The sequence below is a fragment of the Rhinoderma darwinii genome, chromosome 12, assembly GCF_050947455.1.
Source record: "Rhinoderma darwinii isolate aRhiDar2 chromosome 12, aRhiDar2.hap1, whole genome shotgun sequence".
Taxonomy (NCBI): domain Eukaryota; kingdom Metazoa; phylum Chordata; class Amphibia; order Anura; family Rhinodermatidae; genus Rhinoderma; species Rhinoderma darwinii.
Genome location: NC_134698.1, coordinates 10346258 through 10366491, shown reverse-complemented (window position 1 = coordinate 10366491; position 20234 = coordinate 10346258). Strand labels below are relative to the sequence as shown.

Below are 20234 nucleotides of genomic sequence, written 5' to 3'. Positions count from 1 at the left end.
CCATTTTAGCAGATTGATGTAAAGGTCTCAATCACAAAATTCATAAAATACTGCAATAGATAAGTAGCGATCTAGAAACCGCTTGTCCCATGGGGGGTGCAGAAAAAGAGTTAAATATATAGATGCATCTGCTGAGAGGGCTTCTCCCCAAAGTCCTGTGTAAAGGCTAGCTCACACGGCAGACTTTGCGTGGCGGTTCCCGCCGCAAAATCCTCAGCTGAACTGTAGGCAGGAAGATACCTCCCTCCTATTGACAGCAATGGGAAGATCGGGCAGAACCCGCCCAAACTTCGAGCAGGATGCTTCTTTTTCCCGTCAGCTGAAATAATCAGCTAGCGGGAAAAACAAGCGTCCGACTCCCATTGAAATGAATGGCAGACGGAATCCACCTGCAAAATTCCTCCATGTGAACATACTCTAAAGGGTTCATGCACACATCCGTTTTTTTGCGGATCCGTGTGCCCGAATCGCAAAACTCAAGGCAGCTTCTATTCCTGTCTGTTTTTGCGGATCATTTTTGCCCATTCTGTTTTATGGGTCCATTTAAAAAAAAAAGGACGGCACATGGAAGCTATCCGTATGTGGTCCGTTTTTTGCGGTTCCTTTGCCAGGTGACGACTGGGTGGACAGATTTTCCCAGCATGCCACAAATCATGACGGCTAAGAAGCTAATTACTAGGTTTTGTAGAAGATTTTTTCAATCCAAAAAATGCCATTAACTCAGACTAGCCAAACTAGGAATTATAAAAAGCTCTATTTGCTATAAAAGCAATAGAAAATGGCGCCTGAGTGATCACGTGACCTTCCTATGGTTGTTTCCTGTGGCTTTTTTGGACGGGAAAATCCGGAAGACATATGGATGCAATACAGCCGCAAAATAGGAACATCAAAGCGCACACTCGGATCCGTTTTTTGAGGACTTTTATAAGGACAATGATGTGTGCATGATCGCTCAGAGAAGCTGCACAGGACAGTAAATGCGGAGCTGAGAGCAGCAGTGCCCCCTCTCCCCCTTCATCCAAATCCAGTATTTGTTTTAGTGTTGTTACACAAGGGCAAACACTTTTAGAAGTAAAGTAAACCAGTAACTTTTCATAACTACTGCCAAAAAAAACCACGGCTGGACTTTCCTGTGTAATGCAACAATGGTCCTACAAGATTTGCATACCTGACATGATGTGTATATAAAGATACGGCGCCTGGTCAACACATGGATACGGCTCTGACACAGAGGAGAAGGTAAGACATCCATTCCTAAAATATCTCGTATGGGGAAGGCAGAATTACCAGGTCCTACAGTGCAGTATCATAGTGGTGTAATATGTGGGGTAGTATAACAGTGTATTATATTGGCGTATTATGTAAAGTATTATGTCGAGTTTTATGTGGATTAATATAGAGGCGTATTATATGCAGTATGATGTGGAGTATTACAGTCTAGTATTATAGTCTAGTATTATAGTGGAGTATCACGTGGAATATTATAGTGGTGTATTATGTGAAGTTATATAGCGGTATATTATAGTGGAGTATTATGTGGACTATTATGTGGAATATTATAGTGGTGTATTATGTGAAGTATTATATCAGTATATTATGTAAAGTATTATGTAAAGTAGTATAGTTGCATATTATGTGGAGTATGATGTTGAGTATTATAGTCTAGTATTATGTGGAGTATGATGTGCATGAAGTTTTATGGAAGAGTATTATGTGAAGTATTAAGGTGGAGTATAATAGGGGAGTATTATGTGGAGTATAATGTGGAGTATTATAGTCTAGTATTATAGTGAAGCATTATGTGGAGCGTGATGTTGTGTATGATGTGAAGTTTTATGGAAGAGTATTACGTGAAGTATTAAGGTGGAGTATGAAGTGGAGTATTAAATGGAAGTATAATGCAGAGTATGATGTAGAGTATTATAGTGGAGTACGATGTGAAGTATTATGTGGAGTATGATGTGAAGTATTATAGTGGATTACGATGTGAAGTATTATAGTGAAGTATTATTAGGCGTATTATGTGAAGTAATATAGTAGAGTATTATGTAGTGTATGCTGTGGAGTATGATGTGAAGTATAATGTGAAGTATAATGTGAAGTATAATGTGAAGTATAATGTGGAGTATAATGTGGAGTATAATGTGGAGTATAATGTGGAGTATAATGTGGAGTATAATAGCACCGTTTTATGTGGAATATGATGAGGAGTATTAGGGTATGTTCACATGGTCTATTTACGGACGTAATTCAGGCCTCGAATTACGCCCAAAAAAACGGCTCCAAACTATCGGCCAACATCTGCCCATTGAATTCAATGGGTCTTACGATGTTCTGTGCAGACGGGCTTTTTTTTTACGCGCCGCTGTCAAAAGACGGCGCGTAAAAAGACGGCCGCCTCAAAGAAGTGCCTGTCACTTCTTGGGACGTAATTGGAGCCGTTTTTCATTGACTCCATTGAAAAACAGCTCCAATTACGTCCCTAATGGACGCCGCGAAAAACGCTTGCACTTGCAAAAACGTCTGAAATTCAGGAGCTGTTTTCGCCTGATCACAGCGCCGTAATTTCAGACGTAATTGGCGTTGCCATGTAAACATACCCTTACAGTGAAAACAGATAAAAACAAGGACATTTATGCAAAAACACCGAAAAAGGCCATACTTACAAATGGACACAGCCAGGTCAGAAACGCTGATGAAGGCGAGTGAGCAGGTGCTTTAAATAATAATAGCCACTCCCACTAGTCTTGAGGGGAGTGGTGTGTGGTGCATGGGATGTGTAGTAAGAAATAATAAATGGTGTATGTGCAAGTGTAATAATGTAAGTGAAATATAGGGGGCAGTAATGAGTAAAGTGCCTAAAAAATAAATGAATAATGGGATGCAAGTGTGTGAAACATGGAGGGATAGTGTGTAAGTCATGAGGCGCAACGTGACTAGCCAGGTAGAAGCCTATTTGTGACACCTTGATAATTCAGTGGATTATGTAATGTTAGCTGTGAATTATTATGTGGTGCTTTATTAAGAGTATTAGGTGGAGTATTATACTGGAGTATTATGAGAAATGTTAGAGTATTATGTAGAGTATGATGTGGAGTATTATAGTGGCGTTTTGTGTGGAGTATGATAAGGAGTATTACAGTGGAGTATTATGAGGAGTATTATGTAGAGTATTATAGTGGAGTATTATGTGGAGTACGATGAGGAGAATTACAGTGGAGTATTATAATGAGTATTATGTGGAGTATTATAGTAGAGTATTATGTGTAGTATTATAGTATTAGAGTATTATGTGGCGTATGATGAGGAGTATTACAGAGGAGTATTATATGGAGTATTAAGTGCAGTATGACGTGGAGTATGATAAGGAGTATTGCAGTGAAGTATTATGCAGAATAATATGTGAAGTGTTATGTGCCATTTTATGAAGAGTATTACAGAGGAGTATTATGTTGAGTAGTATTATGTGAAGCATTATAGTGGAGTATGATGAGGAGTATTACAGTGGAGTATTATGAGGAGTATAATGTAGAGTATGATGTGGAGTATTATAGTAGCGTTTTATGTGGAGTATTAGGTAGAATATTAGGTGAAATATTATGTGGTATTTTATAAAGAGTATTATGTGGAGTATTATAATGGTGTATTATGTGGACTATGATGAGGAGTATTACAGTGGAGCAGGGGCGTAGCAAGGGGGGGGCAGGCGGCGCACGTGCCCCGGGCGCAGCTCAGAGGGGGGCGCCAGCGCCCCCTCCTCCTGCACTATAATTGTACCTGTGTCGTAGCGCCTTTCCGCGAATGAAGCGACTGGTACCTTTTGTACCAGTGACGCTTCCATCGATGAAAGGCGCTGACTGACTGACAGGGAAAGTCATCCTGCCCAGCCAATCAGCGCCTTTCATAGACGCTGTGTTCAACCCCCTGGAGACCTGCGCAGAAGAGAGCAGGTCTCTATGGCTGCCGGACGGCGTGGGAGCGGGAATAAGGTGAGTTTGAATTATTATTATTTTTTTTAAATTGTAATAGAAGTGTGTGGCTGTATCTGCGGGGGGACGGACTATATCTACAGGGGGGGCTATATCTACAGGGGGACTATATCTACAGGGGGTGGGCTATATACATGGGGACTATATCTACAGGGGGGCTATATCTACAGGGGGAGGGCTATATACAGGTGGACTATATCTACAGGGGGTGGGCTATATACAGGTGGACTATATCTACAGGGGGTGGGCTATATACAGGGGGACTATATCTACAGGGGGTGGGCTATATACAGGTGGACTATATCTACAGGGGGTGGGCTATATACAGGGGGACTATATCTACAGGTGGTGGGCTATATACAGGGGGACTATATCTACAGGGGGGCTATATCTACAGGGGGTGGGCTATATACAGGTGGACTATATCTACAGGGGGTGGGCTATATACAGGTGGACTATATCTACAGGGCGTGGACTATATACAGAGGCACTATATCTACAGGGGGGCTATATCTACAGGGGGTGGGCTATATACAGGGGGACTATATCTACAGGGGGTGGGCTATATACAGGTGGACTATATCTACAGGGGGTGGGCTATATACAGGGGGACTATATCTACAGGGGGCTATATACTTGGGTGGGCTATCTACAGGGGGACCATATCTACAGGGGGTGGGCTATATACAGGTGGACTATATCTACAGGGGGTGGGCTATATACAGGGGGACTATATCTACAGGGGGGCTATATCTACAGGGGGTGGACTATATACAGGGGGACTATATCTACAGGGGTGGGCTATATACAGGGGGACTATATCTACAGGGGGCTATATACTGGGGTGGGCTATCTATGCAGCACCATATACAGGGGTGGGCTATAGCTACAGGGGGGGCTATATAGTATATAGCCCCCTGTAGATATAGCCCACCCCTGTAGATATAGCCCACCCCTGTAGATATATCCCACCCCTGTAGATATAGCCCACCCCTGTAGATATAGCCCACTCCTGTAGATATAGCCCACCCCTGTAGATATAGCCCACCCCTGTATACATAGCCCAGCTCTGTAGATATAACCCACCCCTGTATATAGCCCAGCCCTGTAGATATAGCCCAGCCCTGTAGATATAGCCCAGCCCTGTAGATATAGCCCAGCCCTGTAGATATAGCCCAGCCCTGTAGATATAGCCCAGCCCTGTAGATATAGCCCACCCCTGTAGATATAGCCCAGCCCTGTAGATATAGCCCAGCCCTGTAGATATAGCCCAGCCCTGTAGATATAGCCCACCCCTGTAGATATAGCCCACCCCTGTAGATATGGTCCCCCTGTAGATATGGTCCCCCTGTAGATATGGTCCCCCTGTAGATAGCCCACCCCTGTAGATAGCCCACCCCTGTAGATATAGTCCCCCTGTAGATATAGTCCCCCTGTAGATATAGTCCCCCTGTAGATATAGCCCACCCCTGTATATATTATCCCACAAATAGCTCCCCCTATAGTGCTCCACAGAAAGCCCACCCCTGTATATAGCCCCCTTGTACATATAGTCCTCCCCTGTATATAGTGCTCCACAGATAGCCCACCCTTGTATATAGTATATACAGGGGTGGGCTATCTGTGGAGCACTATATACAGGGGTGGACTATCTAGTGGAGCACTATATACAGGGGTGGGCTCTATGGCAGGCACTATCTACAGGGGACTCTATGGCAGGCACTATCTACAGGGGGCACAGTGTGTGTGTGTGGGACACGGTGTATGGTGCTATTATAATTAGAGGTGCAGTGTATGACACTATTATATTTAGGGGCATAGTGTGTGGTATAATGATAACTTTATATTTATTTATAGGTGCAGAAATGTTGGAAAAGTGAGAAGCTGAAGATATGTGAGCGGCAAACTGCAGAAATGGTCTGTGACCGGGAGAAGCCACCATAGAGGTCTGGACCGGATGGAGAAAAAGAACTAGAATCTGAGACGTCACCGGTGAGTCACTTAATGTAAATGTTCACTCTGCCTCTAATCAGTAATGTAGTCACTGTATGATCTGCAGCGAGATGATGGGTGATATGATTATGATAGGATTTATTTTTTGTGAAACGGCATCTCCCAGCATATCCTTACCATTGTTTGGGCCATGCTGGGAGCTGTAGTTTTACGCCGTACACACCTATACGGCAGGGGTTGCACTAAATTGAGCTGTATTTGTTCTGGTGTTGTATATATGTAGTGAGCTTGGTTCTGGTGTTGTGTATAGAACCATATTGCTTCTAAAATGTACAAATGTTTTTATGCTCGCGTTACATAAAAATAAATGACACGTCGATTGGTAGAGAAAACAAATACGGCGAGGGGGAAGGAGATGTCGGGAAAGAGGTTGGGGGGGGGGCGCCAAACTGAATCTTTGCCCCGGGTGCTGGAGAACCTAGCTACGCCTCTGCAGTGGAGTATGAGGAGTATTATGTGGAGTATGATGTGGAGTATTATGCAGAATATTATGTGAAGTGTTATGTGGCATTTTATGAAGAGTATTATGTGAAGTATTCTAGCTAAATATCATGTTGAGTATGTTGTGGAGTATTATAGTTGAGTATTATGTAGAGTCAACAAAGAAAAGGCACTTGCCAACCGGCTCCAAGGGTAGTGAGATCACACATGGGCATGGGTGCAGGAGGGGAGGGGGGATCCAAGTAAAAGAGAGAAATATCCAGAAACTCCATGTGATAAAAAAAATCTTCTTTATTCCAAAAATGTACAGGAAGAAAACGTTCTCGGAGACAGACGGACACAAGATATAGCTGACGCGGTTCAGGTTACACTAAGGTGATCCGTGGTGATTGCAAAACAATACCTGAGTTGGTGACTCTATTGAATTTATCCCGATTAAGAAATACTCACCTATTATGTATCAGGATGTTAGAGATGGGATAATGTGACATCCTGATATACGATAGGTGAGTATTTCAATATTCTTAATCGGATTAAATTCACGGCTTAACTGAGTCTCCAATTTAGGAATTTTATATTCTTTGGCAATTTTGGTAGAGTCCAGAGCAGCCCCGAATTTGGGGAGTTTGTTGTCACCCAGCCTGTTCCATGACACAGGTCATACCTCGGGCACTTGGCTGGATTGTATTGGCTTCTTTCGATGTGGACACACAATTTGTGAGGTGTGCCAGTATGCCAAGCACGGTAGGACATTAAATCGGATTTAATGGAAGGTATTGGAAAATGAAACGGTTAATAAATTGTTATACGCCCAAAGTGGTGTTCACCATCTACTGTACTTCATGTAAGGTGGAGTACGTGGGGTGCACAATCTGTACGATAAAACCCGTATTAGACGACATATGTCCGATACTGCTAATACCTCAGCGGTCTCCCGACTTTTCTCTTTGGTTATAAATGCGACTTACGGGCTTTTTCTTTCCCGGATTTAGAGCTTTCAGATTACCAGCGAGAGAAATGCACGATCCTGAACAGAGAATTCTATTGGACCTTCACACTGTATTCCAGGATTCCTCAACCTAAGGCCCGGTTCCCACGGGTCGGATACGCTGCGTAAAAACTGTGCAGCGTATCCGACCTGGAACTCGCAGCACCTTCCGTCCGAAATACTCTACCACATTGCAGTGGTGTTTTTTTAAATGGAATTTCCGTTATGGAAAGCAGTACTGGGGGAAAAGAAAAATGTTCATACTTAGCCCCTCCCTCCTCTCTGCGCGTAGTCCAGCCTCCTAAAATGACGTTGCAGCCCATGTGACGCTGCAGCCTGTGGTTGGCTGCAGAGGTCACATGGGATGCAACTTCATCCCAGGAGGCCGGACTGCAGGAAGGAGGAGAGCGTTCTGGGTAAGTATGATTTTTTTTTTGTTTCCTGAGTTGCGATTTTTGCGGCAGAATCTCTGCGATTCTGCCTCAAAAATCGTAACACATGACTTTCTGTTGCGGGTTTTACATCCCCATCTAATTCAATAGGCAATACCCGAAACAGAAAAGCAACGAAAATGCACCACAGGTCAGTTTATTAACGTTTTCCGCAGCGTGGGCATGACATTTTTGTAATCTCATCCACTTTGCTGATACTGTAAATGCTGCGGAATTTCCACACAGAATTCCGTTACGGAAATTCCGCAGTGGGAACCCGGCCTTAGACAAGATCTTCTATAGCACTATTCGGGGCTCTATACTGTATATACCATATTGATTACGTAATTTATCCATTGCGGAGATTTTGTGGACAACCTTGCATGTGTAGTCCGTGAGTTCTACTTTAGATAAAGAGCTGACATACTGTAGAAATCCTGTTTCTGTTACATCTTTGCACCTTAGGGTATTAGTTGTTCTATATGTTTTCACATTACACTTTATTTTGAGTATATAGGCAAATTATATTAAGCATATCACGCGGTTGGCAAACTACCCAGCTATGAGATACGCCTGCACACTGCACTTTACTTTACTATTACACTTGTTTTGTGCTGTATTATTACATTTATATACATATGCATGTTTTTATTACCTTTTTTTATTTAATACTGGACATCCAGATTTTACAGTATAGGATTCTATTCACACTTGGTTGCAGTTTCTTGTATAGTCATTGTTGTGCATATGTAGTTTATAGGTCAGTCAATCACAGATCACCGGTCCTGGTCACATGCTTTGTTGATTTTATCCTGATTGGCCTGTTTTTACTATTTATAAGCGCTATCTTTGAAGTTAAACCATATGCTATGAGAAAGGGTAAAGGGCCAATTATTGGGAAAATGAGTGTTTATATGACACTCGTTCCCGATCATTACCCTGTGTAAACAGGGCAACGATCAGCCGTTGGACAGGAAAACTCTCGTTCATCGGCTGATTGTATAGTTGATGCAGCTTAAAATATTATTGATGTGTGTAAACATGGAGACGTGCTGCCGACATGATGGAAATGTATGGGGATGAACGATCGTAGTAAGGATCGCTCTCCACCAAACATTACTGATCATAGCTACTTGTGAAAGGAGCAAACGAGCGCCGATCAACGAGCTGTCTCATTGATCGGCGCTCGTTTACATGGCCCGTGTCGGTGTAACCTGAAATACGTCAGCTATATCTTGTGTCCGTATTTCTGCGAGAATGTTTTCTGCCTGATCATTTTTAAAATAAAGAAGGAGATTTTATATCCCATGGAGTTGCTGGATATTTCTCTTTTTTATTATGTAGAGTATTATGTAGATTAGTAGGAAGAGTAGTATGTGGAGTATGATGTGGAGTATAATGTGGAGTATTATGTGGAGCATTAAAGTGGAGCATTAAAGTGGAGTATGATCTGAAGTATTATGGAGAGTGTTATATTGTGTTATTAGGAATATTACAGTGGAGTATGATGTGGAGTATTATGTGGAGAACAATATTGGAGGATTATGATGTCATTTCTGCAGTTTTTAATTTTTGTATTTTATTTCCTTTTGAAAGTTTTTGAAATATATTAAAATGTTTAACTTCTTTATTACCGTCAGTTAGAAAGGTCATGTTTGGATTGAAGACAAGGTAATTTCTCATATTTTTGGAACATTTTATATCAGAATGATCATTTTTTATTTGTTTTAATATAAAGGTATGTTCACACGGGGCAGATTAACCAGTTATAGGGAATGTATCATCAGAAAACTACCTAGTGTTAAGATCAAGTTTTTATCTTAAACACAAGTAAACATTTTTAGAATTTTTTTTATTTTCTATATTATTATCTATATTAAAAATAAAATCCTGAAGACTTGCAATGTTTTACTGTGGCCGCTGAGTTTGACACTTCTTGTTTGTAGGGATCACTTCTCAGCAGTAATCTCATATCATCACAGGCAGGATTACAATGACAGGTAACACCTCTATATAGATAACGCAGGATCCACCATTCATAATAGACTGATCCTTCCTGTTCTGTAGAGATCATTCTCAGCAGCCATCTCATTATTATCATCACAGGGAGGATTACACTGACAGGTAATACCTATATATATATATATATATATATATATATATATATATATATAGGTAGAGATAAGCAGCATCTCATTATTATCATCACAGGGAGGATTACACTGACAGGTAATACCTATATATATATATATATATATATATATATATATATATATAGGTAGAGATAAGCAGCACTCTGCGACAGATTCCAACACGGTAATGGGTGCAAGCAGGTAATCCAGATCCATGGATTATAAAACATAAACGAAAGAAATCCCACAGCACTCCGATGGTTCCAAAAAGTATGTGATTTATTCAGTCAATAGCTGCAACGTTTCCGTCCTGCTATAGGACCTTTTTCAAGCATAGTGACACAGCAATACATGCAGGTGTATAAGACATGTGCCTCATTACCATAATGAGGAATCCTTAACATAGTGCACAGACAAAATATTGTACAAGATATAGGTAATCATATAAAAAACATATGCTACAATTGTAAACTGTGTAAACTGTGTACAGTGATAAAATCCAGTATAAATATAAACATACATTTAAAAACAAGCTTATTGTAACCTGATTATCATATTAATCAAAAATGTGACCATATGTGTAGGGTCAGAGCTATCAGGCCACTCACCAATCGCTGACCTTGTATGCAAATCAGATATGCTAATCCGTGTTCATGCCAGACTCATGTGTAGTCTGACTATATGGAGTCTTCTAAACAGCACTGCGCATGCTCGTGTCGTCATCCCGGAAGTGTCATGTTGCATAGCAATTACACGATGCATAGTTTGCTGCGCAGGCGTAAGAGGTCAGTGGCAAACCTCTACAAACTAGATGACGTATAACAACTAGAAAAGAAGGGCCATTCTTATAGGTAACCATAAGCAACATATATGGACAGTGACATCAGGGGCAACTCCTGAAGCGGAATCCCCGGCCACAGCGTTGCCGACACTCTGGCCGGGATTCCATTCCAGGAGAAGCCCCTGACGTCACTATCCATACATGGACAGTGACATCAGGGGCAACTCCTGAAGCGGAATCCCCGTTCAGATGGATTCTGCTCCTGCAGGGAGCTACAGTGGTGCTATCTACAGTGGGGATTCCATCTACAGGGGTTGCTATCTACAAGGGGCTATGGCAGTAAGTACAGGGGGCACGGTGGCAGTATCTACAGGGGGGTGCTGTGGCGCTATCTACAGGGGGCACTGTGGCACCATCTTCAAGGGGGCTATGTGGCAGTATCTACATGGGGCACTGTGGCACTATCCACAAGGGGGCTGTGTGGCACTACCTACAAGGGGGCTGTGTCACAGTATCTACTGGGGGCGCTGTGGTAGTATCTACAGGGGGCACTGTGGTACTATCTACAGGGGGCACTGGGCAGTAAATACAGGGGGCACTGCAGATCTATCTACAGGGGGCTGTGTGACAGTATCTACAGGGGACTGTCTGGCAGTATCTACAGGGCGCACTGGGGCACTATCTACAGGGGGCACTGGGGCACTATCTACAGGGGCACAGTGGCACTATCTACGGAGGGCATTAACATCTGCGATTGCTGTCCAAATTTCCAAGAAATGAGCCAAAGCCGAGCTGCAAGTTAAAACAGCAGAGAAAAAGCCAGAAACCAATGCAAAGAAGCTGAGGGATCAGACAAAGCTCTCTATACTCTGACAGCAAGATAAAATGGTGATTGGATGATCATGTGACCTTCCTGTGGGTGTTTTTAGTGGTTTGGGACCCCAAAAATGTACTAATGAAATTCATTAGTTTTTAAAACGGACACTGAAAAACGGATACGAAACGGGTCACAATGGCCCATTAAAAATGGAAGCACGGAACGGAAAGGGAATGAATGCAAAACGGCCGAGAAAAACGGACCAAAATGGCAGTTTTTATCACCCGACACTCAGACCCTGTCGTGTGAATAGAGTCTAACACCTATATATAGATAACACAGGATCCACCATTCATAATAGACTGATCCTTCCTGTTCTGTAGAGATCACTTCTCAGCAGTCATCTCATTATCATCACAGGCAGGATTACACTGACAGGTAACACCTATATATGCATAATACAGGATCCATCATTGACAATAGACTGCTCCTTCCTGTTCTGTAGAGATCACTTCTCAGCAATCATCATCACAGGCAGGGTTACAATAAAGCCGGATTTACACGAGCGTGTGCCTTTTGCACGCGCAAAAAACGCGGCGTATTGCGCGCGTAAAAGGTACTTAACAGCTCCGTGTGTCAGCTGCGTATGATGCGTGGCTGCGCGATTTTCGCACAGCCGCCATCATTATGACACTCTGTTTGTATGTTTGTAAACAGAAAAGCACGTGGTGCTTTTCTGTTTTCATTCATACTTTGTACTGCTGTTGCGCGAATCACGCGCGTCACATGGAAGTGCTTCTGTGTGCTGCGCGTAATTTTCGCGCACCCATTGACTTCAATGGGTGCGTGATGCGCGAATAACGCACAAATAACGGACATGTCGTGAGTTTTACGCAGTGGACACATGCTGCGTGAAACTCACGGACAGTCTGCACGGCCCCATAGACTAACATAGGTCCGTGCGCGGCGCGTGAAAATCACGCGCGTTGCACGGACGTATTACACGTTCGTCTAAATAAGCCCTAAAAGTTAACACCTATATATAGATAACACGGGATACACCATCTACAAGAGGTGATGGACACAGCTCCCCCCTCCACCACAATGACCTCTGCACAGATCACAGAGCATGCACATAACACTCTCTAATAAATGTCAATAAGGCTGTTGTAAAGCATATCTCTGAATGCTACTAATAGAGCAGCTGCTCAGGCAAGATCGCCGCCTTCTACAATTAGAAACTAAAAAGCATATTGAAAAAAAAAATGTGTGTCAGTATCTGGTTTTAATTAGTAAAATCAAATATAGGTGATGAATGCCCTCTCAGGATGTGGTCCAGTCATTGGTGCTTTGATAAGTTATATAAAGTACTTAAATATTTTGTAAAAAAAAAACACATTCATTTTCACTTTTTTTTTTACAGAAAAATGAAAAACATTTCCATTCTGTTTGTGCTTTTCTCTGGATGTTTTGCACTGGAAGGTGAATAAAGTAGTATAAAATATACTGGGTGTATGAAAGAAATGAAGGTATAAGGGTCCCACTGTGACTCTATCACCCAAGCTCAAACTTATACAGCCCTGCTTTGTCACATATCACCTACCTATTTTAGGCCACAAGTAAATGGCGGGCACCGCTAGCAAAAAGCATAAATGTTGGGTTGCAACACCAGCATCAAATAAACTATAATTACGTTCAAAATAAAAGTGTGCACACCCATGGTAGTCAAGGTAAAAAAATATAAACACTTTAAGTATAAACAATACACCAACAAAAAGTCGGGATGCTCTGTCCAATCCATGGTGGCCCCACCTTACAACTTACAGGAAATAAAGTATCTGGTGCTAACGTTTTAGTGCCAGATACCATATGACCAGGGTCAGCACCCTGCGAACCTGAGCAAGTGCCAGAGCACACTAGCCTTGGGGGGCCCACTCAGTCTTGCTGGGGATTCTGCTTCTAGAGGGAGCCCCTATCTAGGAGGCGGCATAACTACCGCTGTAGCAGTCATAGCGGCTGTCAGCGACGCCACATTCAATAGTATCTGCGACCTTAGGATGCAAATATTATTGAACGCTATGGCAGAGCAGGGAGGTATCTCACCGCTTGCCATTTACTAGGCTACAGACTCCCAGGCAGTGCTAGTAGCTAATAGCGCTCTGCCCAGGACTCCGGCTCTGGGGTTGCCCATGACATCACTGTCCATATATGGACAGTGATGTCAGGAGGAAAGAAGGAGTCCCGGGCAGAGCGCTAGAAGCGGCTCTGCCTGAGTCAGGAACTCCATCTCTGGGGAAGCCCCTGACATCATTGTCCATATATGGACAGTGATGTCAGGAGAAGGGAAGGAGTCTCAGGCAGAGACTAAGTCTGTGTCGCCCAAGGGCCCACATAAACCTGGAGCTGGCCCTGCATAGGACCCCCTTGAGATTTCCTGCCTTATTGGTTCTGTTTTGGCGGCATGAGGGGGATCTACACAATATTATGCAGTTGGTTCTAATGGTATGTCTGATCGATGTATATGTTACCTGGTACCATTATGCAGCCATGCTGCAACATTTGGTTTGACAATTTTTTCAAAAATGTCCAGGAAGTCTAGAGGTGTCAGACTGGGGTCCCATGGGCCCACCAGAGAGAATGATTCTGAGGACCCACCCACCATCTCTACACAATACGTGCACATACACTTGTTGTTGTCATTGAACACATAGGACATATCGTCAGTAAAGTTTCATAGGTTATTTGTAAATCAAGAAGTAGACCCTAGTGGCAATTGCTTGGCTCTGAAGTTAGCTCCAAATGGAGTTGTCTTCTGCTAGACCTTTTGGGGCACATTATTGGGTTAGAGTCTGGACCCATCGGAGGATCCTTTGATACTCTGGTGAGCCAGTCTGACCCTGGGTGTAGATTCCTACAGTTAACTCTATGATTCCCATGTCAACCCCTACCAAACCACTCCACAGGAGCTATGTAGCAATGGCAGTGGTGGCATCATTCATTGCTGGTGAGTAGGGCAGTTCCACTCCCGACTTCGAAGATTCCAAAGAGGATTTCCACCCAAAATGTAAAAATGCCCATTCTGTGAAAAATAGACAAATTTATCAAGTTTCCATTACAAAATACTAGAATGAAAGCCAATTCCCTTGCACAAATGCACTCTGTCCCTGATGATCCACTGGATCATCTTTTGATCCATTCTCACTTCTGGTGATCGGCTACGTAGTGATTAGTGTCTAATTTTTCAGTCTTGACATGAGACCCAGTAGAATGGAGTCTAGTCAATGGTCATCTAGTAGTTCGGTGTCCAGCAATAGTTAGCAAAATTGTTATTAAGGGACAAGTCGCTGGTGACCCAGTGGTACAATCCAGAATTCCTGGTGACCCAGTGTTCAATACGTGCTGCCCATTTCCTGGTCCTCTACCTCTTGAGAACTGGTGATTTAATGTCCTCTCAAGGTTCCAAAGTAATTTCAGCGTCCCTTCCCTGGTGTCCCATTCACTCGCCCTGATGAACAAGTTCAACAAGTTTTATGTCATGTACTTGGTGACCATGTTCATATTCCAGGTAACCCAATATTTAGTACTCCGGTGACCCATGGACTTACTGTTCAAACTCTAGTTGTCCTGTTAATTGGTTTTCACTTCTAGTTTTCCAGTGTTTTGTGTCCTTCCCAGATTCAATGGTGGCCCATAGGTACTGTTGCCCTACTGTTGATCTTCTGATTGAATAAAACCCATGAGGATCCAGTGTTTTAATAAATAACCTTATCCTTTGTGGTCAACTGTTTTTTTTTATGTAAAATACTTTGTGGTCCAGAAGTTTATAATATCCATGGTGGTCTAGTGGTTAAATGACTAGTACCCTTGTGGGCTAGTGGCTTGAAGTATAAAATCAATGCCAGTATAGGTTTTCTAGAAATATCTGGATGTAATTATTATACCTGATGATGATTATTGATTATTTACTTCTATTATGACAACTTTTTTTCTATCTTTTGGTCTAGGGAAAAACATCATCGTTTTTCCTAAGCAAACAGCCACTGACCACGTGATTCTGAAGCCGACAGTGACTCAACCTTTAAAACAGCTTACCGTATGTCTGCGCTCCTATACTGACCTCAGCCGAGAACATTCTCTATGTTCCATAGCCACACCTGGTTCAAAAAAGGACAACGCCTTCCTTATCTTTCCAACACCTCCAAACTCATGCAGGGTTTACATAAATCAAGAAGAAATTAGGTTCAAGGTGGATCCTGAGGTTCTAGACTGGAAACACACTTGTGTTGCTTGGGACTCTGAGACAGGACTTCTCCAGCTATGGATAAATGGCAAGCGTTACCCTAGAAGAATTACTGCAACCAGATCTCCCATAGGACCTCAGATGAGTGTCATCCTTGGGCAGGATCAGGACTCTTTTGGTGGTGGGTTTGATGCAGGTCAATCACTTGTAGGTGAAATGTCTGATGTCAATATGTGGGACTATGTTCTGTCCTCAGAAACTATGAAAACCTTCTCTTATGGTTATTTTTCTCTAACTGGAAATATCTTTAGCTGGATAAATGGAACTAAAGAGATCAAAGGGGGCACAGTCGTCTTGGAAGATGACTTCAATTCTACCTAATTAATTGGAAGCACTGAAAACCTATTGTCATTGTATGGAAAATGCTAATTCCTATATCTGAAGTATTTGCATTTATTACTAGATGTATATAGTGGACACTCCATCTGTGATTAATTTAGATGTGAGTTCACAAATTAATAAATAATTATCTGTTCTGTGGAAGAACCACTGTCATTTTTGACCTGCGATTAGATCCATGTAAAATATCTAGAAACCTGGAGGCGTCATTCAAAAAATCCAGTCATCACCATTTTTCTACCTTTGTAAAGCTCCACCTCAACCATGGTTGAGGTGGAGATTTACAAAGCCAACCTGGTATTAGGTTTTAAAACAGAAAAGGGTATGCAAGTGGTGGTCTACTATTACCCTCTAATGGGGTATTCCAGTGTTAGAAAGTGTTAGCAACCTTCTTGAAAAGCCACATTGATTTCCTATGGAGACAACCATAAGAACCAAGCCCCATAGTCATTTTTTGGTGCACTGTGTAGGGGACAAATCTGAAGACGTCATAACATATATGTACTCCAATATTATGCATGTAGAAACTACAACTTGTCCTGCCAATTCCGAGACCTTATATTGCTGGTTGATGAAAAATGAAAAATAAAAAATTCCGAAATGCCGAAATGAAAATTCTAAAATTGGACCTTAAGGGTTAAAGTATATTAATGTTAATTGTTAAATACTTTGAAGAACTACCTCATAGGTTAGATTTCCTACATTCAATTTCCATCTAAACAACCCCTGCACTTAAGCCCTCGTAGAGTATTGAGGACATCATAGAGAGGGGGTCTCTCGGTATCCTTCTCTATGAGCCAGAGTGGAGAGCCACTGGAAAGAGTGGCTCCTGCTTTGGCGTACTGAATGTAACCATGTCTTACATGGTTAGGATGATGCAGGGGTTATTATAAAGATTGGAGCTCCATTTTTTTATAAAGAGCTCCAAATCCCCCTGGTTCTTATATCAATATGTTATCACCACTATTAACTTATCTCAAAATTATTTTTACGTAAAGAAAGTATACATTTGTGGGTGCTACAATGAACATATGGACACATAGTCTGTACCCCAATACACCAAGCTTTATTCTTACTTCTATCCATCACACATGTAAAAAACAATAAAATCAATTTTAAAAAAAACAATATAACTATGCTAAATCCACTGGAATAAAAAAAAAATTTGCAATTCTACAATTAAAAGTAGTAAAAAAAAAAACAAAACATGGTTTAGAGAGAGAGAATAATTGAAATGGTAAAAACTACAGAAATAAAAAGAAAACACGAAAACAGAGACACCTAAATATCACAAAATATTATAAAGTGAATCAAATGTAAAAATGTAAGTAAATATTTAAAAATATTTTTTTTTCGTCACTGTGATTTTGTGTTGGGGAAATGTTTTACATGGTGGTCATTCAAATGAGTGACCGTCCATGTTGTACATGGATGGCTTGAGTCCACTAGAATGGGAGCTGCCCATATAGAGTATTTGACCTGATGAAGACGCTGCTTCGGCATAGAAACACATAGTCCGTTTTATGTTTGTTCTAATAAATGTAGTCTTGTTTTGAACTACTGGATTGTCCTCTATTGGATGTTAGCAGCGCTATTTTTTGGAAGCTCCATTTTTTTGCATATATATATATATATATATATATATATATATATAGATATACCCAGCGGTTCCCCTATTCAGGTGGCCGGTTCTTCTAACCCAGCTGCAGCTTCATTCTTTACATTTGTACCATTGTTGTGCTTGTTGCAGCACAACTCCAATAGGTGAGCAGTTATCAATTCACATTGTCTTGCTCTACCTTTACCAAATGTGACCTGCACCATGTTGGCGCCGTGTGTTTTTTAACTCTCTCTACAGCTCTTATAGAGTGACTCTCTGCTCTGGCTCCAGTTTGTAGCTTGCCAATTGGACTAGGGTTAGTCACGGGAGGAATTGTAGTACAAGGTTTTGGGCGACTTGGGGCTAATAGGTTCCTCAGAGTGGGAATAGATGATTTGGGGGGCAGATTTTGGTACTGCAATCCACCGTTGGTCTCCCTCTTCTGCACCCGCTCCAGTTCAGTTATGGCCTTATAAACAAGTGCCCAAAACTGTACACAATATTCCATGTGTGGTCTGACCAGGGCCATTTTAACATATTGATGGGCCCAGTGTAAAGGTCTCATGAGTAGTCCCTCCCACCCCCTATCCGAACATTTTTTAGAATGTCACCTCCAAGTCCTCCCAGCAGCCTTGGTTGAAATTCCAACAGGTGACAGTCTCCCCTACAGCTCCACCGACCCCCAACTGCTCTCACTGTGACCCTGTAATGTGGATCAATACCAGAGAGTGAAAACTAGAATCAGGGTCCAGCCTGAGACACAACAGACACATACAATCCACAAAACAACCCACATCCTGTTCAGTCAAGAGCCACTGGCCGCTGCGAACCATGGAATTAAGTGATGAGCCATCTGTCCTTGTGCCGAGCAGGATCCAGATGAGGAGCAGCAAGTCTAGACAGAAAGATCGCATCCCCAGCAGAATTATCACAGCAGGCAGGGAGCAGCACCGGATGTAATGTTTCTTGCCTCTTCACCGCACTGTTCTGTGTGTCTCCCCACTGAACAGGCCCCACTTTCTGCCTCTTCCCCACCTTAATCTCTGCTGGCCCCTGACATGGAGGAGATCGGGATTGGGTGCTGCTACCTTCCCTGTCTCTCATCTTTCCCAGCACTACCCACAACTTGCAAGTAAGGGCAAAGTGATGTTCCTCTACCCCATGTTTTCAACTGTATTCGCGTCCAGAAGACAAAAACACAGTTGAAAATGGCACTGCCGCCAGGCGGCCCAGGGTCTGACTAGTGATTTGTATAGAGGCTAAACCTAGTTCTCGTCATTTGCATCTATGTCTCTTGATGCATCCCATGACTTTATTTGCCTTGGCAGCAGCTGTCTGGCACTATTTGCTAAAATTAAGTTTACTGTTGTCGTGGAAATCCATCGGTCAAAATATATTAGACTGAAATTTATACGAGTCCAAACAGACTCTCAAGGCCAGACTCCATTAGTCAGTATCCTAATTAGGATATTTCACCGATATATATCGAGAGAGGAGAAGAAAACACACAGACACGCTGATATGTTCAAAATGCTCCTCTGAAGGATTTATTACCAGACTCAAACTGTTAAACTGAAATTCAGAAGGGGTGTAGGCTTGAGGTAAACCAATCAGAGACAATGTAACAATATTTGTTATTCAGTAAAAAGCATACAATAAAATACATCCCAGATACATCATTATAATTCTTCACACATTATGTTTACAGGTGTCTTATCTCTCTTTTGGACAGAATATTCTCGTGGAGATGGGGGAGACCTTCCCTCACGCATACTTGCCATCCTCCCATCTCCCTCCCTGTCCATTCCTTACTAACTTCACATGGGAACCAAGATCAAAGATAAAACATACAAAATCAACATTACTTGTATTAAAGGAACAATGACTCTCCTATTCACTACAATAAAACCAAGATGGGAACTCCAGACAAAATGGCTGCTGCACGAAACTAAATCATTTAAACATTATCATCACTTTCACATAATACATATCTCAGTAATTCGGCATCCTGCTTGATAATTCACAATGTAATTTCATACAGAGAATATAAGCAAATAAATCATCCTTCAGAAACCCCCCTTTTTCTCATATTAAATTACAGAAATTATATATTATGATTATGAAACTCAAACAATATATCAATAGGGCCACAACTAATATGATGCCATCACCAATGTCCGGTTAGGGTATGGGGTCCCACCAGTGTATTGACAAGTCATGTACATCATCGTCCTCTTCTTCTCCTGTCTTCTGATTAAAACACTTGATACTGCTGACGGATTCACTCAGGTCTTTGGTCCTTACTTTGAACTTTGCTGATGTCATCAGGACTTGGTTTCGTCCTTCTCATCTTTCAGACCCCGTCTCTTTTAGTTTACGTCACCGGGCTGTACACAACACCTC

At 42.1% G+C, this 20234-nt stretch overlaps 1 protein-coding gene across 3 annotated transcripts; it reads left to right on the top strand.

Moving 5' to 3' along the window:
• The first annotated feature begins 1195 nt into the window (after nt 1-1195).
• Nucleotides 1196-16378, top strand: LOC142665250 (jeltraxin-like). Of its 3 annotated transcripts, XM_075844884.1 has the most exons (4): nt 1217-1239; nt 9503-9533; nt 13016-13074; nt 15597-16378. In XM_075844884.1, the coding sequence occupies exons 2-4, from the start codon at nt 9514-9516 to the stop codon at nt 16211-16213; spliced, it is 696 nt and encodes a 231-aa protein (XP_075700999.1). In that variant the 5' UTR covers nt 1217-1239; nt 9503-9513; the 3' UTR covers nt 16214-16378. The 3 variants fall into 3 exon arrangements, with proteins under 3 accessions (XP_075700997.1, XP_075700999.1, XP_075701000.1); XM_075844882.1 differs by lacking the exon at nt 9503-9533 and having other exon boundaries at nt 1196-1239; XM_075844885.1 differs by lacking the exons at nt 1217-1239; nt 9503-9533 and adding an exon at nt 9802-9862.
• The last annotated feature ends 3856 nt before the right edge of the window (nt 16379-20234 follow it).